Source organism: Gymnogyps californianus, chromosome 2 (genome assembly GCF_018139145.2).
Source record: "Gymnogyps californianus isolate 813 chromosome 2, ASM1813914v2, whole genome shotgun sequence".
Classification (NCBI taxonomy): Eukaryota; Metazoa; Chordata; class Aves; order Accipitriformes; family Cathartidae; genus Gymnogyps; species Gymnogyps californianus.
Genome location: NC_059472.1, coordinates 23,489,427 through 23,517,016, shown reverse-complemented (window position 1 = coordinate 23,517,016; position 27,590 = coordinate 23,489,427). Strand labels below are relative to the sequence as shown.

General features: G+C 38.6%; 1 protein-coding gene across 1 annotated transcript in view; it reads right to left on the bottom strand.

The window, feature by feature from the left end:
- The window catches only part of RGS22 (regulator of G protein signaling 22), a 75,569-nt gene extending 48,256 nt beyond the window's left edge, over positions 1-27,313 (bottom strand). Inside the window, exons 1-12 of the mRNA XM_050915643.1 lie at positions 27,277-27,313; positions 26,809-26,837; positions 23,446-23,508; positions 15,079-15,300; positions 11,191-11,276; positions 9,210-9,375; positions 8,687-8,858; positions 5,038-5,719; positions 4,314-4,475; positions 3,187-3,367; positions 1,394-1,533; positions 768-873 (exon numbers count right to left, since the gene is read on the bottom strand). Of these exons, the coding sequence (XP_050771600.1) occupies positions 768-873; positions 1,394-1,533; positions 3,187-3,367; positions 4,314-4,475; positions 5,038-5,719; positions 8,687-8,858; positions 9,210-9,375; positions 11,191-11,276; positions 15,079-15,300; positions 23,446-23,508; positions 26,809-26,837; positions 27,277-27,313 (2,046 nt within the window). The remainder of the gene's footprint in view (positions 1-767; positions 874-1,393; positions 1,534-3,186; positions 3,368-4,313; positions 4,476-5,037; positions 5,720-8,686; positions 8,859-9,209; positions 9,376-11,190; positions 11,277-15,078; positions 15,301-23,445; positions 23,509-26,808; positions 26,838-27,276) is intronic.
- Positions 27,314-27,590: the final 277 nt, after the last annotated feature.

The window sequence follows — 27,590 nt, the reverse complement described above, 5'->3', positions numbered from 1 at the left end:
TAAAACGATTGCAGTGAAGTAATAAACAAAGTATGATTTTGACGTGAAAAACAAACAATTATGTGCTCAAGTGATCAGCAAACTCCACGCATATGTAAACAGGCGCAGATTTCATAAGGGGGGGGAGGGATTCAGTTTTGAGGCCATGGGTATCAATAATGCTGTGAAAGATTTTGGATATATTTTAAATTGCCAGATCTTGCCATCTCACATGTTCGATTTGTCAGCATTTTAACAGTTATTGAGAAAAGGCTCTTCTGTGCAGCCTGTCCCTCCTGAGGTTTGCTGGATTGAGGGCCTGCTTAGCAGACAATAATTCAACAAAGAAAAGAATGAAGTACACAAGCAATAAAGAGGAATTGTACAAGTGAAGCATTTTCCTCTTATGAATTTTACTATTTTAATGACTTTCTAGGGCAGATTCAGTTTTCACTGTAAGTCTGGTATACTCTCCTAGGCAACGATTCCACTGAAGCATTTATCCAGTGAATTTTCCATAATAGCCTACTGAACACATGGTCACCATGGAGAAGATCAACACTTCCTAGTGAAAATAAACCTCTGTATGTGCCATGATTTCCTATCAAATAGGTGACAGATACCACACAGAAAATGCTGACATTCTAATTATACCTCTGCATAAGGCATTGACATTCATATAATCAAACCAATTTCTCCCCGTCATTGACTACTTCCCCTTTAATACTACAGAATAAAGTATTTTAACCTGTGATTCAAGACAACTAATATTTTCAAGTAGTACTTACTGGGAGCAGCTCAGCATAGGTGTACTTTCTATGACCCTGGTATTTTGAGTCCTCAGTGTCATCCAAAGCTAAGCAATGAATCATGTCTCTGCTCACTGACTTTGGCCTGGATCCACAAACAAACAAAATTTTCAATACATATTTAAGAAAAAACTAGGACTGCTTATAAAATAAACAACTAAGAAGGGGCATGAGAGAGGTAGAATGACAATTGTAGAGGAGTTACATGGAGTTCAAATTTATAATAAATTTTAAAAAAGTAGAGGAATACTTTTTCATGTGGCCCTGTGGAAATCACTGACACAGCATATCTTTGAGGGCAAGCGCTTGAGACAGGTTAAAAAAATGTGAATATATATAAAGAATATCAACTGTTACACAAGAGAGGGTAAAACACTTGTATTTGGAGAAATAAACCCTTTTGTGTTGTGGCACAAACAAATGAGAAACTAATCAGACAGGGAGGAATTCTCCATGCATGTAATCTGTACCATAACTGTGCTTCACTAAGCAGATTATTGTATTAAAGAAAAGTATTCATGAAAACAGTAGGATCTAAAAGCCTTTCATAAATATTCGAGGTGTATTGGTGTGCAGAAAGATGTACAAGGGACTTTTGTACTTACCACTTTCTACTGCTAGAAATGTCATCCCTTCGGGGGCTCTGACTTGATGGCAGGGTAGGTGATAATCTTGATGATCTCTTCAAAGAGAAATTTGGCATAGCTAGTTTTAATAAAGTTGTTGGTGAGCTTGTTCTACTTTTCTAAAAGACAACAGAAAAATAAGGCAATTCTGATTATTTTTCCACCTTTGTGTTTTCTTAACATGTTCTCCTTAACTACTTAAAAACATTCAAGGGTTTTCAGGACTATTTTTCCTTGTCGATCACAATATGTAAAAACCGCAAATTGCAAAAACTTCTCTGAATATCTTGCAAGATTTTTCAGCACACCTTAGTAACCACTATAGCTTAAAAATTACATTTTTAACAGGTAGAAATGTGTTACCTGCACTTTGTACAGAATTACAGAAGATGTCAGGTGAAGAGCATGGGAACATGTTTTGTGAATCTTTACTAAGATTACCTTAAGTAGCTCACTGTAAGACAGATACAATCACTCAGACTAGGAGAGAAAGGGGGCATTCTGCCACACCATCACTGACTTATTTTGAACAAAATCATGCTATGACTTTTTGGAGACGCCAGTTGCATTCAGAGTGCCCTCAGAAATTCACCCAGACTTGCTGCTCTTTCTAAGCTCTTGCAAGCACAGTAGAGCTGGAAGATTCAAAAGTCCAGACTTTTCACAGAAAAAAAAAAAAAAAGGAAAAAGCTGCAAGAAACAGTCCATCAGCTGATTCTGTGAGGTTCATGGTTGCCAGGTCATAGTTTTCTTCAAGTGCTGAACTCAACAGGGGCTGGAAAACCTGCAGAGTTAGGATCCTGTCTGCCTGACCTACAGCTAGTCCTGGGTCATTAGCACACCTTGTGAAGCCAGAACTGGTCTCTGTAAGAGGCAGCTGTTTCTGGCTCCCATTCCTGCTGTGATCAGCAAGAATCTGGCTCCTGAACCCAGCTTCTTCTGAACAGGAAATCTGTCCCACTGTTTTTCCTCCATTATCTCCATGAGTTAGCTTTTTAAAAAATATAATTGTAGTCTAAAACTATCCAACTCAAAGTAACAGAGGTGGGTGTGAACAGATCCTGTGGCATAGCCCATCCAGTTCTTGATACTGGAACCACAGTCTCAATTCACGTTCTCCAAGTACCTTCTGCCCTGAGGCTTAAGTTGAAACACGCTTTCACTGTGTTGCTGAAAACCTGCAGCTTTCATTGCAGTTACCTCTCAAATTCAGTCTTTCAAGGAAGAAAAGAGTCAAAACTGAACTGGCCACCTGCAAGCTACACACTGTGAAAAGGTCTGTGTTGTGTGGCTCATGGCCCTCTGTAAAAAGCAAAAATCACATGTAGCTGATTGAAGGACTGTGGTGATAGAAAATTAGCACAACTCTGCCCTTTTTACAAACATGAGGGGTAGATTCAGAGTAACTGCAGTGAAGTGGTAAGAATTACTCTGGATTAAGATAAGGCTGGTTGAAGGGCAGAATCTGCGCTGCTAGATCCTTAATTTTGCAGTTCTGAGAATTTCAAGCTAAAATATCTATCCAAAAGACTTATGAAATAGCCAGGATGTAACTGAGAAGATAATTTGACTCAATTTATAGCAACCTGTTGCATAAAGTATAGTAAAATTTTGTTGCATTTTTATACATAACCATCTGCAATAGACCGGCTTGCTAAATATTGACTTCCTAACAACCAAGTACCATATTCTTATTCCATTGAATTCAAGGGGTTTTATCATCATTTTTGATGGGACAAGGCTTTGTTTTTCAATGTTGTGATCCTACCTACCTGAGGAAGGGAAGGTGGTATCTTGGGCGTGCAAGACTTAGGTGTCAATGGTAGCAATGATACTATTTGTGGAAAAGGATCAATGTCCACCCTTGGTCTCTCTTGGCACGTGTGCCAGAGCTTCAGTGTTGCACTGGCAGTTTCTATTGCTGTTGAATGAGTGACACAAAATCTGGGACCCCTAGGGAAAAAAAAGCTAATAAGTAGAACTTTCCCAAAACATGAAATACTGGGCTATTTGGCTTTTTTTTTTCCCTGCCATGATGGTCTGTACTGTATCAAGATATGGTGATATACGCACCTAAATTAAAAATCAGTTAGTGTTAAAGATATGTTTAGACATTGCACTCTTGCAAATCTAAAACCAAGGTACACACAAATAAATTTAGGTTGCAAATTCTGCACCATTACGTAGTTGCCTTTGTATGAGTCTGCAGTAGGATATGCCCCATCCATCCTACAGCAAAGAATAGGAAAGGATTGTAGGTCACAGGACATAGACCACAACTCTCATGAGGCTCCACAGCAAAGTTCACAATTGCAGGTATTTGTTTATGCCTGCAATTTATTGATCCCCCTTGGGGAGGGGAGAAGACCTTCAAAAATATAGCTTATGTTTTGGAAACATAAGGTTAGAATTTGTATCCTCGCTTAAGCTGTCAATATGTAAAAGGCATTTTGTATGACAGACATTGAACAGTAAAGTCTCAGGGTCAAATTCCACATAGATACATGCATACACAGAGAATCCGCAGAAACTTGAGAAGGGCAATATGGGGAATAGGTTAGGACAGAATTAACCTTCTATGCCTGGAGGGGTTTCTCTACCCTGCAGCCTAAAGTTTAGTTGAATGGTATCCAAGGCAGCTATACACAAAGTAGCTCAGATGCTCTGGCAGTAAAATAACAAGGGCTCAGTAAGGCAGATCTACCTGGCTTCTCAGCAGGTTGCAGCGTAGTTTAGGCTCAACTAAAAATTCAGAGGCAACACGTGCTAGTATTTACAATAACATTGCTTCCCATAATTGCAATGGGGTAAGTGAGATGAAATAAACCTAATAGGCTTATCAAAGAAAAAGGAAATTCGTTAAACAATAGAATCTTAGTTCGTGTTCATTTTTTCATACCAGTAAAGAAGGAGAGGTTTCACTACTTCAGGCTGAATCCGTCTTAAATGCCTTATATTCCACTGATCTCCATGCAGCAAATCAAGTCTGAGTAACACTTCGGAACTGAGGAAATAGTCTCCACTGCTCAGCAGATACAGTTTTTTCATCTTACTGAGTTGCCTTGAGTCAACAAAAATAGTCACATAAGCATGTATCAGATGCTATACAGATCCAAGTACAGTTCATCCTACTGGTTAAACTGCTGTCATGCAACATGTTTTTAATTGCAAGTGGCAGAAGCCAAAACAGTTTTTCTGCAAATTAGAGACAGGTTGTGTATAAGATAAAATGTACAGTGCCTTAGAACAGACAATCTGAATCCAGCAGAGCCTTTCATTAAAGCAGTTTGTTATACTGAATGCCCTACTTGTGAATTTAAGTTCTTTTATTCTATTTTTTCTTTCTGTTGCCGTCTGTTTTGCAAATCTCTTTCTAACAAAGCCTTAATACTACAGTGATTCTGACTTCGTGTAAGCTTTGCAAACATGACTCTGCAAAAAGAGTTTTATCAGCTGTAGCAGAGTCATTCCTAACTTACCTTGTCAGGACACTCATGATTACTTTAATTGTGTCTGTTCTATTCAAACATTACCATTTATTCTGAAATCTCAAAACCTGCATTGATCTAGCTGGGTTACTATTATTAAAACAATGTGAATAACTGTTGAATAACGGGAAGTACCTTTGCTGCCTTGTAGTGTCCTTAAGAGCCTTTAGTCTTTCAATATCCATCCAGAGCCACCAGTACCTCTCCCCAAGTGTTCCTTTAATGAACTTCCTGAATCTTTCAAACTCGTGTCTGTTGCCAGTGTCATAAGTCCTGTGACTAATACACCAGGCAGCCCTACTGTCTGCCCCGTCACTTTCAGAACTTGATCTTAAGCTTACTTCTTCAGTATCTCGTTCTCTTACATCTCCCTTGGAGTCCAAGACAGTAAATGGAGAAGAACTTTGGGAAAAGAGTGACTCTGCAGTACCACGGGCAAATTCATTATTTGCTAACCCGTGTATAAACAGTTCAGGCTGTTTGTGGAAATCCACATCGCTCTCAATGTCAGCAGCTGGCTGGTGGGTCAGTTCTGGAATGGGTTCCTTCATTACAAATTGAGTATAAGCTGGTATGAATTCTTCCAGTGTCTGAAAAGTTGTGCTTTTCTGTCCATTTTCTTCTTTTGCTGCACTGTCCCATTTTGGGTCTAGATAAACTCTTAACTGAGTGTGGGAAGAAGCTTCAGCAATGGCCACAGAAGAACCTTCTTCAGCCTCTCTGGATCTCTCCCTAATAATGTCAGCTTTTGCTGATGCTGTCCTTGAAGGGGAAAGGGAACTCCATTGGTGGCATTCCTTAGACAGGGAACTTGCTTCTGCATTAAATCAGAAAAGATCATTGAACACCCTTTTGATTCAGGACTGATTTCTTGCATATCAACATTTCCAAGTTAAAAAATGCAACATATTTATATTGTGCTGCTGCAGAACAATGAGACCATGTCACACTGCAGAGCAGGGAATAGCAGAGGTTCTTCTGCTGTTGCTATCTGGCTAGAAACTCAGCCCCATGACTCAGAAACTCATTCCCTGTTGAATTCCAGCAGAGCAGCAGAGTTCAGGAACAACTCCCTCTGGAGCCAATTGTCTTGTTTACTCAGCTGAGCATCCCAGCTCCTCAGCAATTGTTAAACCACCTTGTTGTGCTACAAGGCCTGGTTTCTTCCTGAGCATTCAGTCATAGTTTGATCAAAGTCACAGTATGTAGCAGGATTGGTTTTAGGCCTGAGGAAGCTAGTAAGTGATAATTCTTTGTCTACTTACGTTGATTATTGCAAAAGAATAGAACATCAAACAGGCCTCTGTCAGTTGGGTAAAATCTTGACATACATAGAAGGACAACAAAACAAATGATTATGTCAAAGGCTCTGGAAACATTTAACAATCCTGCAGTCGAGTCTGCCACCCAGAAATGGCTCCTTTCCATTTAGAGATGTTTCATAACTAACAAGTTCAGAACAGTGACCAGCCCTGGCCTTTTGGTCTACACTTCTCTACCTAATTCCTTTTACCCAAGTCCTCATTGTCGCCATGCTATTAAGCATGCCCTGCCATCCTGGTCTGCTGAGAAAGAAACTTACTGCTTTAACTTCCTCAAATATCTTTTCTACTTCTGCCAGATTTTTAGCAAATCGAGTACTTCTGGAGCATGTTAGCAAAGATGACCTTGACTGTACATACTGTTTAGCTAGGTTAATGCTACTGTCACTGTACAAGTCAGTCCTGTAAAACTGAGCAGAATAACTACAGATATTGTGAACAGCAGCAGAATCTAAGTGAAAGTAAGAAAAAACAAAGTCATAATTCAATTGTGACTCTACAATATCTTCATATCAATCCAGTGTTTAAACTATAGAATAAACTGAATCTTCTGTATTTCCCTCAAACTAAGATGTAGGCTTTCATACTCTATTGTATCACTAAGGCAAAACATTGTCAGTGAGGAGACTGCTACAACCTCTGAGCACATGCACTACATCAGGCTGTGATAGAAAAGGGCTAAATCTCTCAGACCCACTAAATTCACATCTGTAATGTTACCAGCCTGTGTAACCCTCTATGGTGGCCTAGTCAATAAATGGCAATGGCAGTTAGACATTCCTTCCATCTTCCTCTGAAAGTAAGCCACGTCTAACCAGTGCTGGCCACTGTCACAGATAGACACTTGGATTAGGAACATGGCATAGAGATTCCCTGCTCTGCACTTACATAATTTTGTGTGTAAGTACATATGGCACAATATGTTGACACTAATATAAAAATCAGTGTGATTTAAAATATCTTTTCTTATTTCTAAACTATTATTTCAAACATTTTCATTTGACAAAGAAAAATTACAACTTCTCAACACAGTTCTGTGAAACTGAAACATGAAGAATGATTTCACAGGACCTGAGGCAATTAGGGAGAGAGATACACAGCTCGAGTAATCAAAAGACGAGTGGCTCAGGATTTTGCTCAAGACATTAATTGATAACCCTGATCCAACTGAAGCAGTGAGCAAGGAATTCAAACTGGATTGTCCAAGCAAATACCTTCAGCTATTGAACTCTTTCTAATTGCAGGCTGGCTCTGAGAAACTTAGCTGATGCTCTTTATTGCTTCTAGTGCCTGACCCCTACACCAGGTGAATACTGTGCTTAAAAAAAGTTTTCTGACTGAAAGAATGCTGGATTTCCCATGAAATAGGCATGAAGAAGAGTAATAAGCACATGCAAAATGAAGGTCTATGTTATAAAATAAAGGTTTCAGTGAGAAGAGGTAAAATATTCATTGATGCAAAATGCTGTTGACTGCAGGACAACTGCAGCAAAAGAAGAGGACAGAGAGGCCTTCCATAGGCCTATGCCCAGCCCACTGCAATACAGAGGTACACAACATTACAACGCTCTGCAGGAATCATGCATTTGTGACCTCTCTGCTCAAAGCACTGCAAAAATTAGTGGTAGAATCATGAGCTGCAAACAAGTGCGACTTGAATAACTTTATTAATAATCCATGCATCAGCAATGTATTTCCTGGGGTGATCCTCATGGATTTGGGGAAGAAGACAGACTTCTGGAGTTACCATGTCTTCCAATTTTCCATTCAGCCATTGGACTCCAAGGTCCCAGCAGTACAAGTCTCAAAGTGGAATGGCTGCTTTTTTCCTCTGAGAATGAGGGAGAGAGAACTCCTAACATATCAGCTGAGACTTCTCTGTTCGTCTTACTACTGCCTACAGAGCAGAAGCAAGGATATGCAATCGGGTGTGTTTATATGTGCATCTGTATATTCTCTCCCAGTACCTTTGAAACCTGCTGAACAATTTCAGTTAAATTTGACATATAGACAGGAGCGTCACAAACAATTACGTGAAAAGATTCATAAAAACTGGCAGCCAAAAGGCCTTTAAGTGCCCAACATAAATACCCTAAGAAGACGACTGCAACACAAATCATACATTATCAAATACCCAAAGAATCCAGACAAGAAAGTCTTTCAAAACATATCAAATGGGAAAAAAAAAAAACCAACAAAAACACCCTCAGCTGAAACTTACAGATATCTATGAGACAGAAATATGTAAGAAAAGAGGCTTCTACAAATTACTTGGCTGCTAGCTTAAATTTTCATTTAATGTTGTGGCTATGGAAAGAAACAAAACCCCGTCTGAAGCCTAAGATACCATGTGATACTCAGAAGGTAATAACTGGAGTTAGCAGCAATTCCTTGGAATGCCTTTTCTTTCCACCTAGTCAGAGTTGTGTTATAAATACTATGGCTGAGCCCCTGTTACTTACCCAGAAGGCTATCTTTTTCACTTAATGAATTGTCTCTTTCATGCTGCCCAGGCAAACACTGAATATCTTGAATTTGACTAGAAGCTACAGGATGCATAAATGAATCTGTAATTTTCATGGATTCACTTCGTTTTGCTAATGTAAACCAATCCTTTGTCTGAGAAACCGTAGCCTAGGAAAAGAAATGTCATAGAATAATTCAAATTTCTCTATTTATTGCAGTTTCTGAGAGCAGAGGGCTTACTGTCTGTAGTCATTTTGTGCAGTCTGTTTGTGTAGATTTCTGTCATGATAGTTCGCAGTGAAGAGAGCTGTATGACAGTAGCTGAGCATACTTGTAACACAGCTTCTGTTTAAGCTGTGTTACAACCCATCAACCTTCTTCTATAGTACAAAGAGCTTTGAAAATAAGGGATATTCAGAGAATCAGTTGTCCAATTAGGTTGTGACTTCAGTTACAGTAATTTAACCCAATGCATTCAATGGATCTTGATGTTACACCCACTAAACACATTTATTTTACCTGGCCAAGCGATACGTAGAACTTCTTCATGGTCAACAAAGTGTCATCCTCCTCAGGAGGGGGAGAACTTGGGTCTTGCTTCCTTATCCAGGGGTAGTAGTCACTATCTATAATGAAATTAATGCCAGTCTTGCTCCATTCTACCTGCGATATCAATTTAGCTAGCCTGAAATTAAATGTTGAGACAAGAAAATAGTTAAATTTAGCTTTTAATCAGAGAAACAGTTGATTTTTCCCCAGAATAGGCAATAAAAAACATGATCAATCTAAAAATAAATTGCTACAGAGAACTTCATGATCTGCTTTATTATTTCACCCTTCGCCTGCTGTCACATATGTAAACACCAGTACTACCATTCCATAGTCCACCAGCTTTACAGATGGTGGCCTGCTTTGCATTATCAAGCTTTACGAGTAAAACTGATTTCTGTCAGGATGATCTTACATGTATCTATGCAGTCGCAAGCCCTGCCAAGAAGACCTTGAACGTTTTGATCACTAAAATGGAACTATTCTCCCAGATTGCAGAAGCCCACCAGACACTACATTTCCTGTTCCTGATACAAGCAAACTTCCAGCAGCAATGCCACAGCAGTGATCACACTAATTGAACTTTCAGATGATAACAAGACAGCTAGCGCTATCATGTTCAGCTGGCTGCTGTATGAGGACTTCATAGTACTGAACAGCACTCCAGTGCTACCTTGTGTTAGTGTGAACCTTGCGGTGTTCAGGAAAGGCAATCTTAGAACCACATGACAATAATGAGGATGCTCTGGGCTCAAGAACTGGAGCAGAACTTAGTTAAGTTAGAAAGCAGTACAAAATCAACCAAGGTGCATGTGAAGGGAAGACAAAGCCTATACCTGAGCCTGCGACCATGAGTGAATGCCCAGTTTTGTTTGTCCCCACTATTTGAGGGCAAATAGGATTTCATTCTAGGGTTGGGGTATCTTCATCTTTAAACACAAGTTTCCCTTTTAGCATCTCAGCTTATCTTGATCCTGATTCAGGAAAGCAACTTAAACCACTGATGTCAATGGAAATTAGGTACATGCTTAAAGTTAGTGTTATTTAATTCTCTTAGGTAGCTCTGCTTGATCAAAGAAATACTTTGCTATAGCAGAAGATCAAAGTTAGTGTTTCATGAGGCCCAGATACGTGTAAAGCAGGCTGCTACTGAAGGTAAAATGGAGCACTCTTTCATAGTTTCCTTGTTCTTTGCACAGTTTTCCCCTTGAATTTAAGTGCAGTCTTCAGGATATTGAATGTTTAAAATATTTTGAAATTTTTAATGTAGAAGTCTATACCCCAGTAACTAGTCTGTCATTACAATCAGCAAACATGAGTTTTGTGAACCATGCTGCCAGGCCGCCTCTCCTTTTAGGACCCCTGAAACACACTACAATTATCAGCATCTAGACACAACCTTGGATGTAGAAGCAGATCCTCTCAAAAAGCACAGTAAACCTCTTGACATCTGGAAAAATATAGCAAGTGTGTAACAGTAAATCATCCAACGATGCCACAGCATCCCACAGAGAACCTTGCAAAAGGAAGTCTGATGGTGGGCCCAAAAACACAAAACTAATAATTGAAGAAAAAAGGACTGGCTGTTTTTTCCAAATAGATTTCATAGATTCATAACTTCCACTTATATGGCTTACATATTGATTAGAGAAAGACGCATTGCTACCATGTTATCTCTGTGGAACAGAGATTCAGAAATCGGTAAACCCCACTCTTACTGTCTTTGTAATGGTATAGTATTATAATGGTATATAATTCACGGTCAAGGAAAATTACAGAATGATGAGTGAGAAAAGTCACTGATTTTACTTTATCCAGGTCACTAAAATGCTAAAATTAAACAAACAGGACTAGAGGTGGGAGAAAACATATTAAGAATACTGTCAAGATGAACTAAACAGAAGGGAAAAATGTACAAATTTAAAACTGAAAGCATAAAAAATTGCAATACCTGTATTCAAAATAACAGTCGCTTTCTAGAAATGCTGGAAGCCTTTCTTTCTTAATCCACTGAATTGCTTGTTCTCGATCAAGACACTATTAAAAAAGAAATGCCAAAGATTTGCAGTATTCTTGACTTTCTTGTTTTGTTTGCCATGTAACTGATTCTCTCCATTCCCCTTCTACAGAAGCATTGTCTCAGGAAGACAAATGTACAGTGAACATCACCTTTGTTATCCAGTTTAGCCCTAATCATGCTGGGACAATTGAGTTAATTTACTTTCCTATTAGCAGCTAAAAACATCGAAATCTGATTTCACCTATAAGAGTACAACTTTTTTAACAAATCCTGGGTGGTTTTTCTTCAGAAATAACGTGTGTATGAATCATGCTTTTACTGTACAATTCCAAATGCAAATTAGATGCTCATAAATTTTCTGCAATAGGAAACTGCTACTTTTTCTGACTTTATCACATTTTATAAATAACCACTATTACATTTTTCCTCAAGAATTCAAAGAATAAGGAACCCTTAAATTAAATTATACTCCCAGAATGAGAGCTGTGGATATTAAAACCAAAATCAAACAAATAAAAAGCCAATCAGTTATCACCTTTCTCGCTTTTATGTTGGAGCATTGCATAACTGCATTGCACACAGTAACTCTTATAGTGGAAACCTAAGCATGTTATGAATTGGGCACGTAACAGATTTCTGCTCAGGTGGTCTAAGCCTCAGTGCCTTGTCAAAGCAGCAAGGGAGGTGCCTCCAAAGAGTGGTTTGGAAGGTGAAAGGGAGGTGTTGAGCAGCAAGCTACACAGAGACAGCTAACCAAAAAAACTATGCCTAGGGTCTTACACAGAGAGCAAGATCTCTGACTATGGGCCACAGTGATCCATACCTGTTTCCCTTAGAAATGACACACAGCACACTTTTTAATGTTTTTTAAGAGCGTACTTTTTCCACTCTTAGAGGATGACCAGTTTTATTTATCTGAGGTGCGTTTTTCCTTTTAGTGAAGGTGAGACCGATGATTTGGAAGAATGCAGTAACTTCCCTTGTCCGTAAAAGCAGGTGAAGTTTGGGCAAGGATGGATGCTACTTGCTATATCAAATAATCAGTTCATGTAGATTACATTTTAAATTTTCTTTCCATGAGCTAATATTCCATTAGGGACAAGGGTTATTTCTGTCTCATATATATCTGTAGGAGATTAAAAAAATCTGAATTACTCAGAAAGTGGGTGGTTTCATTTAGAGAGAAGAAAATATTTCAAAATATGGAAAGCTTATGTTGGCATTGGCTCATACAATGTAATTTGTGGAGATGGAGACTAATTACTCCCAACCACACAGTGTATGCCTCTTTTTGGTAACTGACAAGCTTTTTTGAAATACAGAAGATTGTCTCTTTATTTTGGCATTTAGTATTTATGTATTTACTGACTCACAGCCCAGTTTTTTATCTGAGTGATTCATAACATGTTCATGTCTGTACATGGCTGGTACACAAAATTATATATACTAGCAGAAGGAAAGAATCTCTACTCTTTCCTCTTCCCCAGAGAAGGATGCTACATTTAATCTGATGGGTTTTGTTACCTTGGTTAGCTTCCTTACCCAGTCAGCCTTAGGCCTTGCTGGGACCCAATCCAGCAAAGCTTTTAGCACGTGTTTAAGTTTAAGCATGTGTTTAACTTCCCTTGATTAAAGTTAAACACATACTTAAGTGCTTTGCTGAACTGGGGTTTCTCTGAAGTAAGGTATGTGGGATGCCAGCCAGTTTCTTTCCATAGTTGTGATCAATTCTACTCAACTCCGCAGGTTTTTTTTTTTCTTAATATATTTTACACCAAGTTAATTTTGACTATTGATAAGAAGATACTTACCTCCATATCAATGATTTGCAAGTGTGCATGCACACATGCAGAGAACTTTTGCTTATCTGTAAATTTGTAACAGTCTGAGAGGCAAGTAAAATACAGAGAAAAATACCACTGGGTGTATTTCTTAGGCAAGACATGTTTAAATTCAGGCTGTAGCCTGAAAGAACTACTAGGATTCTCCAATCATAGCTCATTTTCATTAGTAATGTGCCAGTGATGGCCACTCAAGGTGACTTTTTGTAGCGATGTAACATTCAAAGCAACTGTCAATCTCTTCAGTCAGTGTGAAGAAAGCAGTCAAAGCAAGGGAGGCAGCATCACCCGATGCCTGAAAGATCAAATCCTATTTGATTTGAACTGAACTACTTGATGCAGTTGGTCTGGGATGACTTCTTCTGGTTCAGTCATAGTGTAGTACAATGAATGTAACTGACTTCTTTCACCTTATGTAGTTGCAGTAACAATTTTTGGCATGCTGTTTTGCAGGCCTTTTTGTTCCAGCTCAGCCTTGAGATGCCAAGCTGAACTGGATGAGGCATCTATGTTACCTGTCCAGTAAAAGAGGAGTCAAAAATAAGAAGAAACATCACCCTTTCCCCCAAAAAGGAGAAGAAAGTGTACTGAGGCCTACTGCTCCTCAAAAAGCCACAATGCTTTCCATCTATGGAAAATGACCCAGAGAAAGAAACATATTCTTAAATAATACACGAGCCCTGTATAGCTTGTTGAAAGATGTAAATAATAGTGAAATGGCTTTGAATTTGTCAAGAAAGGCCATCCACAGTTGCAATGATGTGAGGTTATCCCAGAGAGCAAAGTTAGCCACACTTGCACAAGCACACAACATTTCCTCAGTTGAATCCTGAGAGCAAATAAGAAATCGAGAATAACTCTTCTGCTTTTGTGCTCTCAAGCGAAGTATTTGTGAAAATAATTATTTAACATAGTCAGGATGTCTGTGTGCCTTGTCCGATTGTAGCATTTGTCCGGTTTAGATGCAGATAATTGCAGTCTCACATTACTATCATTTTGGTAAACATCATTGCCTTTTGACCTCTCTCAACACTGTTTTCTTTTCTGAAAATCATTACGCTTATACTGGGCAAAGCAGCAGTCTGTTACAACTCCCTGCTTTTCTCTTAGCTTTCCAGCTATGACGTAATTTACAGCAGCCGCCTCTAAAAAAAATGTAACAAGACCTTAGACTGGCCTTGAATGAAGTGAACTGAAGTCACATCAGTCACACCAATGCAAAGTAAGCAAAAAAGGAATAAACCAAGTATCCCAGTGAAATATTTTTTCTCCTCCAAAGCTGTTGTTTAAAGGTAAACTCCCACAACTAATTATACTGTCTTGTATTCTCTCAGGTGCATATGCTGCTTCAACTCCTGATTTTAACCTGCCTAATTTGGTGCTGAAGAAAGCCCGGAAAGTAAACAGGTAAGAATACCAAAATTGATAGTGTCCGAAACAAGATTTTTTTTCTAAAATCCAACCTATCTTTCCATTAATTTAGCTTTCTTGTTGCCAAAGATTATTTTCTCTGGCCATTTCAATTGATGTTAACCATGTAAATCCTTTGGGAATTAATGGAAGAGAGACTTATGTGTTGCCAGACCACAGATGAGCTCATAGCCACACAAGGAAATTAATTAATAAGGAAAGACTGAGATGCATTAGTTTCAGTCAATTTGCACATTCCAGGGATCACTAGTAAAGTAACTGTTGTCATAATATTTTTTCTTTTAATATTAAAAAGTATTCAGACCACACAACTGAATCCTGCCCTGCAGAATCTTCAAAATTCTGTGCTACAGGATGTACATCTGTAATTCCATTCACTTGTCTGCTAGACACATGTGCGTTGCAGGGCATAATTTGGCCCATCATTATGTTTTCCTAACATAAATTAACATTTTTCCCAAGCTACCAAGCCAAACACAACAATAACTACTGCCAGTATCTCTACAGTAAGATCTAAATATAAACTCAGGGGCTATAAGATGCTTACCATAGTGTTGTAATTTGGATCAATATTGAAGGTTGGAGAAGCGCTGTGCATTTTGGAGAGCTGCCCATCATTCTTTGCTTTCCTTAGAACATCATAAATGGGGTTTGGAGGTTTCTGATCATGTAGAATTTTTTTCAGCTGGTTTTCCAGACGTTGTGGGGTATCATTAACTACTTCAAAAACCCCAAAGTCAGAGTTAAACTTAACTGGCTGGGCAAAAGTCTACAAAACAAGTTTGGAAAGTTTATAACGTTGTAATAAGGGAACTTTTCATTTAAGAAAGTTACTTTTTAAAGTATAGAAGCATCCTACAGAATGCAAGCTGGTATTATGAGGCCTCTTTCTCTTGCCTGCTGTAGCTTATGTTCAGGGCCTGGAATAGTAATTTTTCTGTATTCTTGTTCTTTAGTCTCTTTGCTGCATAGCTTTCCAAAGCATTCCTACTTTTTGTCTCAGCTATGCTTAATTGTCAAGAATTTAACTCATTCTAGATCACAGACCATTCTTTTTCACATGAAATAATAGACCCAGTACACAGATGTCTAGAATATATAATTCACAGTGACTTTAGTAACTGTTCCGCAGGGCACTACTTACCTACAGGATCAGATCTCCAGTGTTATTTTCCCATTCATTACCACAAACAATCAAGGCTCGAAAAGATCAGCAATGATGCTGACCTTTTAAATGTGACATGCATTTGAGGAGGATGAACCTGAAGATTTCCATATGTAGGAAAGGCTTTTCACCATATTGTTACCTGTAGGTCAAACACCTACCAAAACCTGTGGCCTGTAGTAAGTTTTATTATACATTGCTAGTTCAGTCAGATACTGTATAATACATGAGGTAGACCAAACTTCAACTTCAGCTATGTAATTGTAACTTTTGTCAACTCCAAAAAACCCACTGCATGTGTACACATTAAAACAGCCATCTTTCATCTTTTGAGCTCTGGTATTAGGTATTTCCTTGAAGACTATCTTTCAAATTCTTTTACTTGAGATGAAGAGGGAAAATATGGATGGATTTTACAGAAGTAATGGGGGATACCCAAGACAGTTATGAATAGGAGATTATATACAACCAGAGCATATAAGCATCTCTGCACTGAGCTAGAAGACAAGAAGGCATGTTGTATTTAAGAACTGAAGAAAATCCTGGCCATATCCAGACCCAGTGCCAAAATTCTTTTTGGCTTTGTTCCAGACAGGATCCCACTTGGTGTTTGTACAGTTGTCATTCCCCTGCACTTAATAAGATTATTTTATTTTTTTAAGCACTGTATTTTTCATTTCCTTGAACTTTTTCATATATCACATATATACACATAGATATAATTCATATACATACTACATACACTGAATACATGCTACATATAATATAGAAATATATTACAGACCAATTTTATTCTTCTTCATACCTATATAAGTCCAAAGTAACCATGTCAGTGTCAGCTATTTTGTTGCTTGTTTGAAGCCCCCTTGTTGATAAACATCTTGTAGAGCAATGCCCAGGATCGAACCATGTGGCTGCAACATGTGGTTACAACATTCCCTACTTATCCCATAATGTCTCACTGTGGAGGCTCAGCCTGGCAAAGCACGTAGCATGTGAGAGCTTTAAGTGTATGATTAGTGCCTATGACATCAGACTGCCACTGCTCAGAGCCGTGCATTGAATTGCATTAGTCTGTTTAGTTACCTAACTTCAGTTGAAATCATGGCTTGGTTTTTGTTCTCTGACACCTTGTGCCTCTTTTGGCATTAATTTTCTCCAGGGTACTCTGCAGGTTTTAGTGTTTTTTCTCCAGATGTACTGAACAGCATTTTAAAGAGACTTTTATGTGTAGTAGATTTCTCTATACTTCATTCAGACCTCCTCCCAGTTTGCTATGTGTACATTTCATTTACTTTCAAACCTAATTTGGGCTGCTACCAGCTTTTAAGTAAGTGACTAACTGTGCAACCTTAATAACGTCCAAATGTATTCTTCCTTATTTATTTTTTCATGTTTTTAAAAAAGAAACAGAAGAAAGTACACTAAGAAACAAGGTGCCTCAGTCTCTCAGCATTTGAAATGCTCTTGCTTGCAAAAAAAAGCAAACAAAGTGCAAATTCTGTAATATAGGGCTACGTGACTAGACTTGACCAGATTATTTTAGTTCCATGTTGTGCAACTTGAAGACTAAGCAGAGACAACATTAGTTTATCACACACATCTACTTTTACTTTTAATCCTTTGTAACTTACTCTAGATCTAGGTTTTTCAGTACACATTCTAATTAACAGAAAACATACGGCAGCTTCAATGCAGTGAAACAGATGCTAGTGACAATTTTTAAAATGTAAAGTGTATTGCTATTTTGGGAGTCTGACTGCAAATCATTTATAAGACAAATATACTAATGGAATAAAAGAACATACACTGATGGGATAAGAAGATTAAGACTTCATACATTACATACTTGACTGAAAAAGGTAGTTCTAGTCCAGACGTTTAGGTTTGGACCAAGGTATAGTTACCTATCCCCAGGAACATCCAGAGGCTCACATGCTTCTTCTATCAGTCAGAGAGTAGCCACTAATCCTCTGTACTTGACACTAGTAAGAGTACGTCTGGAATACTGCATCCAGTTTTGGGTCCCCAGTACAAGAAAAATGTTCATATATTTGAGTAAGTCCAGTGGAAGACCACTGAAATAGTCAGAGGCTGGAGCACTTGCCCTGTGAGGAGAGGCTGAGGGAAGAGGGCTTGTTTAGCCTGAAGAGGAGACAGCTCTGGGAGGACCTAGCAGCAGTCTTACAGTACTTACAAGGAGGTTACTGAGAAGGTAGAGCCAGGCTTTTCACGGAGGTGCATGGTGGGAGGACAAGAGACCATGGTCATACACTGAAACAATAGAGGTCTCAACTGCATATAAGAAAAAAAATGTAATTGTGGGATGCTTAGCATTGGAACAGGCTGTCCAGAGAGACTATGGAATCAGTTGTTGGAGGTTTTCAAGACCAGCTGGAGAAAGTGCCAAACAACCTGGTCTCAATACTAAAGCACTGACCCTGATTTGAGCAAGAAGCCAGACTACAGACCTCCCCAAAGCCCCTTCTAGCTGGAGCGATCTATGATTCTGTACAAATCCCAAATTCTACCAGATAGAGCTTCTCATCAAACTATCATATAAAAGCATTTTAGAATAGTTAAAACCTTTCTGGAGAAGTGTATTTCACTTGCTTACTTAAGAAAACTAGAATGATGAATCAGAATGTTTTTATAAGCATAATAAAAGAAGAGGTAAGTCCTGACCTTCTTAACTCATCCCCATCACAAAAATAAAAGTGATAGTGTTATGACAAAAATCAAATGGGAACACAAAAAAACCGCTGATTTCTTGTAGGAAACATTTTCACAGTAACAGTGCAGGAGAGAAGATCAGTCAATCCATTTCCCTTTCAGTATGTGAAGAACTTTGGAGCAAAACACACAATCTAACCATTCCCACACATTACAAGCCACAACCCCCTCCCCGTTCAATACCCTGTAGCGAACTTAAAACCTTTCCCACAGAAGCCAAGTGCTGTAAAATCCTACAATGTTTCACAGGACAATGAGAGGTTTATGGCACCACCAATATTCTAGGTCATTGCAATAACAAGGAATCTCTTCAGTGAAGATGCCTATGTTAAGGAGTGGATGATAGCCTGCACTATAAAGGAAGGGGAAAAAAAATTATCCGTGCCAATCTAATATACTAAGAAATGTCTTTCCTCTACCCCACATTTGGCAAGTGCTTTGGCTTTTTACAGACAAGTAAAATGCACTAACCAAAGACTAAGTGTATTATTCCCTCTCTAGTTTGGGCCAATTTTTGATCCTTTGAAGATAGAGGGGGAAAACTCCAGAGCCAAATTATACCTCAATATGCTAAGAAAAAATAAATCAGGTTTGGCAGGAGCTTGAAGCTTGGGATTCATACATTATCAATTTAGCACAATAAATAGGATCAATAAGGACTTGAGAATACTAACAAATAAGAAGTCTATAGACTTTGCAAGCTGTTTCACTCACAGGCAATTCTCTCCTTGAACCCAGTATGACCGACGTAACTCAGTGTAGTAATCTCAGCTTCAGAAAAAAATATCTAAGCAAACAACAAAAACCTGTTTTCAGACTGTGGTACAGCAATACTATTAAATAAATAAAAAATTGCATGTACATTTTCGACAGCAAAGAAATTTCTTAGCTGTCAAATGCCCGTTAAATATGGTTTCAGCTGAAGAATAAATAGAATACATAATTCTGAAACCTGAAGTTATACACTTAACTGAAGGGAAGGCAAATTTCTCTCAGTCCTCCCAAAACAGAAACCAAAACAGCATCCATCACCATGTTGCCAGGATATCAGACATATAAATCTCACTGTTCTCTGCCTTAACAGTTTTCAGATATACTTAACTTCAGATACACTTAACAAATGTGTAAGTATGCTCACCACATCCCACCCCAAATAATGTAGTTTGATCCCAAGAGAAACAGAATGACCACAGCTTGGCCGCCTCTTAAGTTAAGGCCCTAAAAGGGTGGGAATTAATAGAGACCTCATCCAGGAGCTTTGCCAAAACTTCCTTAAGACGGGTATGTGTGTATCATAAATAAATGTCAGTGAGAGTCCAGACAGAAGAGAATTTGAGCAGCTCTGTGAAGCGCCTGGAAAATTCACACTGCACATGGTCAATGGCAAATCTCCCATTGACCTTAATGAGTCCAGGATTTCCCTTCTATTGATGAGTAAGACACAAGTCATGATCACTTACCACAATCTAATTAAGAGAGAAGAGAAGAACATTTTGAGTAAATCCACTACCACTAAGAAAAGAAGTCAGGAATGCTTCTTTTGCTTCCTTGAATGCCAAAGATATCAAGCAAGTTTTAGTCCTGGGTAAGTCTCAACATAACATGCATGTAGGGCTTTACTGATGTAAAAGCCTTTTTAAGGGAGGTTGTATTGGCACCTGCAGCCTCCCTCCACACACCTGGAAAATACAAGAGGAAACTAATGAGCATGTGCTGATGCCTTGAACTGATGCATTGAATTATTCACAGCCATCTTCAAAACAGAGAAGGGCCTGAACTGTGCAGCAGAGTGGATTGCTTTTTGCTTTCTGCCCTTTCCGTCATCTGCTACTCATAGATCAGGCCTGTTTTTACTCTTGGCAGCACTAGGTTTTCAGGACCATTCTGTTTTCAGAAAGATCGATTGGCCCAAACTTGGGCTTTAATTGTTTTTAGAATCATCACCTGCATCAAATCCTGGATCCCAGACTACTCAGCAGAGAGCTTTTATAGTGAGAAGGACTTTCAAAAGAAGTAGTCTTCAAATCTGAAGTTGATAAAATTGTGGTCACTTGATAGCTTCCTGCTGCAAGTGAAACCCACAGCAAGGGACTTGCCACCAAGAGTGTCATCTCCTGAACATGCTTCAACAGAGGTGCAGTTAGCTCTTTTGTTTCTAGTGCAACTCCTTGAAGTTGCAGAGAGGAGTGTGTCTTCATCAGGATCACTGGTAACTGGAAAGTGAGGGGTAAGGCCCCAGCATGGACTTGGGGTGGAACGAGTAGCAGGTAACTTGTAGAGTGCAGGAGAAACAAGTTGACATTACTGTGCTTTCTTATGAGGCCTCCAACACTGAGCTGGATGGCAATTTCTGACTTCTGAATTGTCATTCCTGGCTAAACATATTCTTGGATGTTTTAAATACATGGATCAAAGATATGAATTCTAGGGATGCCTGACCGGCTAGAAATGGAAATGTATCAAGGCCAAAGTTTCTCTTAGATCTTTCATTTTAGATTAGTTACTGAGGAAGATGTAACTCATTTGTATGTCATATAATTGGTTTCTGCTACTGTGAGATCACTGTACTACTGGCAACAAGTGCCCTCATGAGGTTTTTTTGTATTATTTTATCTTTCAGAAATATTTTCTGTACAAACTATCCTTCATTACAGTATGTAGATCTTTGGAGCACCTAGATATTCATGTCAGATTGTACTGCATATTGTTATAACAACAGGATCACTTAAAGGATATACTGTAAATCAAAGCAAAAAAAAAAATCTGCTGCTGCTATAGCAAGTCCCCAGTGATACAATTTTCCATACACTAGTGGTACATTATAAATCAACGTAGAGGCAGTCTCTTAAAATAAGCATATGCTACCCCTGATTTCTTGTATCAAGTCACACAATATTTGCAGTTTAACTTGTTGCCTAACTACTAGCACACCTGGGTAATACTGTTCCCAGGCAACAGCGTATAAGCACAACAAGAATAAAGCAATGGAAATTTCAATGCAGTGTTTTAGCAGAAGCCTTCTGAGAAGGAGAGGGAAATTGGGAATATAAGGTATTCAAACCACAAAACTCAAGGCATTAATAGAACTTAATCCTGAAGAGGGCAAATCCTCAGGAAAAGATCAAAGAGAAAATAAAACCAATTATGAGAACATTACAGATAAAAATAGCTAATAGAGCATCTGTTTTCATGAAGATATGTAAATATATAGAAAAGAGACCATGTGTCGTCTTAGGAACCTATCAAGATTACCAGCGTAAAACAGTGTTTATTCAGGAGTGTCTGTGAACTCTTTTCTGTGGGCTTACAGAGCTGTCAGGAGCACTTGGACAATTGCTATGGTTCAGAGCTGCTGAGGTGCACCAGAACTGCAGGATGAGGAGCCCTCTGAGGCCAAGGAGAATTTTGGCCTCTAATAGATGTCCTGAAATCTGTGCATGTCCAAGGAGACCCAGAGACTAAGCAGGCTGAACTTCTTACCCGCTCCATCCTCTGTGTCTTGGGGAAAACTTGAAGCATAGTTTCCAAATAAGCAGCAAAGGCATGGAGGATGGTATTCCTGTGCTAAGAACAATCTGGAACATGGAAGGAGGCCTGGGTTTAAAAGCCACATAGTTAGGCTTGGATTTAGGCAGCTAAAAGCATCCTAAAGCAGCTGCAAGGTTAAAAAAAAAAAAAAGGAGAAAAAAACCCAGCCCTCTCACCACACATTTTCTTCCATCTGTGTCTCCTTAGTTTTGTGAAAATTATTCTTAGGAATCTTGCAGTGTGGTGAAAGCATGTAAAGGCTGAGCTCCTGAGAGAAGTCAGTATTGCTGCTGTTCACAAAACCTACACTCTGATATAGAGTTAATACCTCCAAATTCTATTTTAAGATAAAAAATTGGCATGGGGAGCCTGTTCTACCATCCTTAGTTCTGCAACTCCCATTATGTGTACTTTTACACAAACCTGTGATGTGGCTTAGAGAGCACATCTATGTCCGGTTCAGTTTGGTAAGCCTGAATCATAACTGAATTTATTCCAATAGTGGCTGCACCACAGTCTTAGGTCCAAGGAGCATCAAGAAATATTCTGCCCCTTCCTAATGCTGGTGGTGGTTCCTACCAAGCAAGTTGCAGAAATGGTTACATGTTCTCATAGTGCAGCCTGTTAGACTGCAGTGCTTTAGGAGGGGGACAGGCTGTGGGGCAGCTCTGGGGTAGATCGGCTGGGAGACCCCACGGGAGCCATGAGTGACACCGTGGAAATGTCTGTGCCACCTTGCAGGGGAGTATGGGTGTGAGGTGTGGGGATGGAGAGAATGGGAAGGGGAAGGCTACTAAGATGAGGTTGGGTGAGATTGCCACATCGAGGGAGCAGGACGGTACATGTGACTCATGAGAGCGTGGGAAGGCAGGGTAGTTGATGGGGAAAAGGAGCAAAATATAGGGCAACTGGCTAAATATAGGGCACTGGTATGGTGGTCTAACTGCAACCGGATCAGCACACAGAATACAGTGTAAGGCTATATCCTTCTAGCTGCAGATGGGAGAGGAAGAGGAGGGGAGTGCCAGCTTTGAGACTTTCACAGACATGAAGAGAAACAGAGTTGGTTCCTGAGCTAAAGTGTTTATTAATCACTGAGTGCATCGCCGTAAGAAAGTAAAAGGACAAATATTTGTTATGTCGGCATGTCGTGATACTGGAATAAAAGTGGACTCCTTATACTTTTTAAATAAGTATTTACGTGTCTTTTTCATTTCCTATTCATATTATTTTGGTGCACCATGATTTAAATACATAAATCTGCAAGAGAAAAATCTGTCCTGAGAAGTCCAGATACTGTGTTATTTTTCCTGACACTGATAACAACATTGAGCAATAAGAGTTGCTACCGTTAAAATACAGACATATTGTAAAAGACATTTAACTACCCAGGGGCAAAATGCAAAATGTTCTAAGCTGGATTACCTTACTATTAATCTTAGTAAGGTGTTTCTTGTATTTTGCAAGGGATTTCTGTAAGGTACTTACCGGAAGACTCAAAAATTCGTTAAAGTAGTCCAGAAGCATATCATCTGTGGCTAAGAATTCTTCCTACAGAGAGACAAAACCACAAAGCAAGGCTTGTACTAATCTGTGCTAACATGGTTTGAATGCACTATTGCCTCAAACAATGATTTTTCCATGAGATATCACATGCAAACTTTTGCAAAATGTTATTTCCCACTTTTGAGAATATAATCATTGCATCATTGTTATATTCTAGCCATTGCACACTGCTGAGGTCCTTAGCAATTTAAAAAACACACATGAAGGTAAATCCTTTGCCAAGAAATTTACAGATAAAGCCTTCATAAACCCAACAGCTTCTAAATGCTGGAAATATGCATGTTTACTTTTGAAAAAATGTGCATAAGCTAACAGTCTAGAAATTCCCCACATTATACCTTTCTCTCTCACATCTGAGAAGGAGGGGAGTATAAAAGTTCACCAGAGCCTGCTTCTGCTCCCACACTGCTGCTTGGGGTTATTTGGGGAATAAAAGGGACTTCACTGATCTATAATTTGGCTTACCAAGCAAGCAGTGTATGCCATACTTTGAATCTGACAGAACTGGGAGGCTTCCTGTTGACCTCATCAGAAGTGAAGACTGCGTCTGCAGGTGTTTTTGTACCCTTTCTGACCCCTGCATTTTAAGTCCTGCTAACAAGACTCAAAAACTGTAGAATAGAAATTAAATTTTTTTGCTGTTGACAAATCAGTAAGTATGGATCCCAGTCTTACTTCTACTGCACTCGATACCACCACCCCCATTTCAATTCAACAGAAGGTAAAAGTAGAACATTATTCCATTGGTCTTCAGAAATCTGTCTTCAGTATAATGAAGACTCTTAAACAGTTTTTAATAGTTTCAGTTTCTTGAATATTCTATTATTTCTGCCTTGCAACACAAGGAGAATGCACCTAAATCAAATGTATTTGCCAATATCAGCAAAGGTCTTGTGACACAAATCTTTTTTCTCTTTCTTAAGTTCATAGCATCGAAATGCACTAGTGAGGAGTAGCATTAAAGAGAGGTTATGCACAGTATATGTGGTATCACTTGTAGGCAGGCAGTATCTTGATCCAAACCCCACAGTGTCTAACCTAAATGGAGACAGCTTGTACTCAGGTAAGGAAGAAATCGTGAGCTAATGTGCTTTAATATGAACTCAGGAAGGCCCCTATGTGCTGCGTGACAAGTCAGAACCAGACTTGACGGTGTTTGTCCAGCCTTAGTCTGCCAACATTTATTCCTTAGCACTTGTGGTTGCTGCTGTGACTGATACAGGACAGGCAAGTTAGCTCACGCTCGTTCCTGGAAAACGCTGACAACACTGAAAGCAAAACTTTCTGCATTACAGAGATCATGCTTTATTTGGATCACAGGCCTATGGTCCAATGCAGTTGCAGTACCATGGACCTGGAGATGTTAGGGCACTGATTAAATAGGAGAATTTACCAAAGTGTCTAACCCAAAGCATTTTGAAGTCAACAGAAAATCCTCTCGCTAATGTTGCTAGGCAATCAATCAGATCCAGAAATCTCAATTCAGCAAGTGTTAACACAATTAACAAAAAAATTCATTAGAAAAGCTGCAGTCTGCCTCATGTTTGGTTTGGGTAATGCACAATTAGATTTGACACTGATAAGGACGAATCTGAAGATGGCTAGATATGATAATACCCCATTAAAATATTTTATTGTTTCAAAGGACTTATTCAAAACAATTCATTTATTACTGGCTGAAGTATAAGCTCTTTAAGAATATGCAGGTCACATGTGTTTTTAATTTGCCAAGGATATAATTCTCTGTAGTCTTATATAACAGCAAGAAATGTAAACACAGTGGTTGATTAATCAATAAAATGTTTATGATCTTATTAATGCAAGCTTTACTACTTACTGATCTTACTGCCTCTATACACAATATACTTTCCTCTGGGTTTTGGAGGTTTTTTTGTAGTCAGTCTTAGTTTCATTTGAAAGCATAGCTGCACTTTCATATTTGCACATTATAGGTTATGGAGTTGCATATAGAATACTATAGCTTAGATTTTTGTGTCAGGAAGCATTGTTTCATTTCTTCCCATACCATCTTTCCTGCTGCACAGTCCAAATTATGACTAGAAAAAGCTGCCTTACAATTGCAACTGGAGGTCAAGGTGTGCTAAAAATTGGTCTAAAACTGCAGTTTTGCCTTCATGCAGTTTGTGTACAAACAGGAATATCCTGGGCCTGATTTCTATCACTCTTATAACATTGAAAGGAATTTTAAAATCATTTTGGCAATGGTATACAACCATTTCTTAGATATTTTGTGGAAACAAACCTAATGACTTTCTATCTATAGTATTTGATAGCTTTCTCTATTACTGCCATCACAAAAAAGTACAGAAACACAGAAATATTATTAGACACCAAAGGAGAAGCTGAATGTGGGTAAAAATGGCACCATCTTGAAAGGTCTGCATTTCACATTGCAGCACCCACTAAAACGATAAATACCTTTCCACTCTTGAAAAATAGATAATAAACAGCATCTTTAAATGTCAAAAGTTAAAGTTAGTACAAAACCCTGATCCTGCATAGAACTCTGACAGCTTCATGTCCGTGTGTGAAGTTCACCTGGAGTCAGACATGTCTAGTCACATTAAGTAACCTGCAGAATCAAGGTTTAATGCAATGTAAATATGCAGTTGAGAGATGTTCTCAAGTACAAATTTATATATGCTAAATATCTGCTATATATATTGCTTATCTCTACCTGAATTCATGTTGATTCTGTTTATGATAATAAACAGTGTAAATAAATAAAATAGTATCTGAAGGCTCCCAAAAGGAATAGCAATACATTTATACTTTAAAATACACAGTTACAAAGGCATCCAAAATGGGGAAGAGGTAAACATTACCTAAGCTGCAAGATTTAAGGTGTCATTTCATACGATGTAACAGACAAACATATATACCTTTCAAATGAGAAGACAAACATCAGGGAAATCCTACAATGAGCTATGAGCAAAGGGCAGAAAAGGTAAAGTAAGGAGAAGATTGTTAAATCTGTCATGTTGAACCTTCTAGTTGATTGTTTCCTTCCTTCATCCTATTTCATTTTCCTTTCCACTTCCATCCTTATTCTCCATAGTTTCCTGTTACTTTTTTTTTTCCTAATTATTTGCAAACTAACTATTTTTCTGTCTGAGAAAATTGTAAGAAATTACTCAGTACTCTATACTTACACAGAGGAAAGAAATGAGAAACCAGACAACAGTTTCCAAAAACATTTTTTGCTTTTTTTGTTCTACAGTTGCATGACAAAATGAATGATCAAGCCTTATAAAGCATACTTACAAACACTTCTTCTGTTATACATGGAGGCTCTGAAACACAAAAATGAAATATCATTATCCAAGCAATACAGTCAAGCTTATTCAACTACGATTACTGAACAGAAACAAAAAGTAGTGAGGCATGGCAACCTTCCTGGATATTCTGAAATAAAATAACTTAGTCTGAGGAAATAAAATAAACTTTAAGAACATGCTGTAATGTTGACCCATGCATAAAAATGGTGACTATCAATCACAAGAATGATTTAAGTATAATTCAAGTTATTATTTAACTAGATTATTTCTCATACGTATCAGTTAACTACTTGTTAGCTTTCCTCTGCAAAATTGATTACTAGAAGCTTGCTGGTTTTAATGAAAACACAGATTTGTATGAGACTCTGGGAGCCCTGAACAGCAAATATTACAAATCATATGATAAAATTCAAAAAAATGTAATTGCGGGTGTTCCCAGATAACCAAATCTCACTCATTCTAGGAGACAATTCCGTCTTTTGTGATGCCATTTGAAGGCAGTAAAGTTCTCTCTTCAGATTGATGAATTTTGCTGGGCAAGTTTAAACCTAGCAGTTCAAAATCCCCCTCTTTTGTATCGCTGTCTCTGTACCTAAGACAATCACTCTGGGGTCAGACCCCCTGTCTGACACAGATTCAGTCCATCACCCTGCGTGGAAAGTGCTACGTACCAGTGGTAAGCCTCTTCGACTGCATCCTGGCTCTACATACATAAGGGCTGGCACCCACACCTGCAGGCTTACGACCTCATTTGCAAAGGTGAAATCC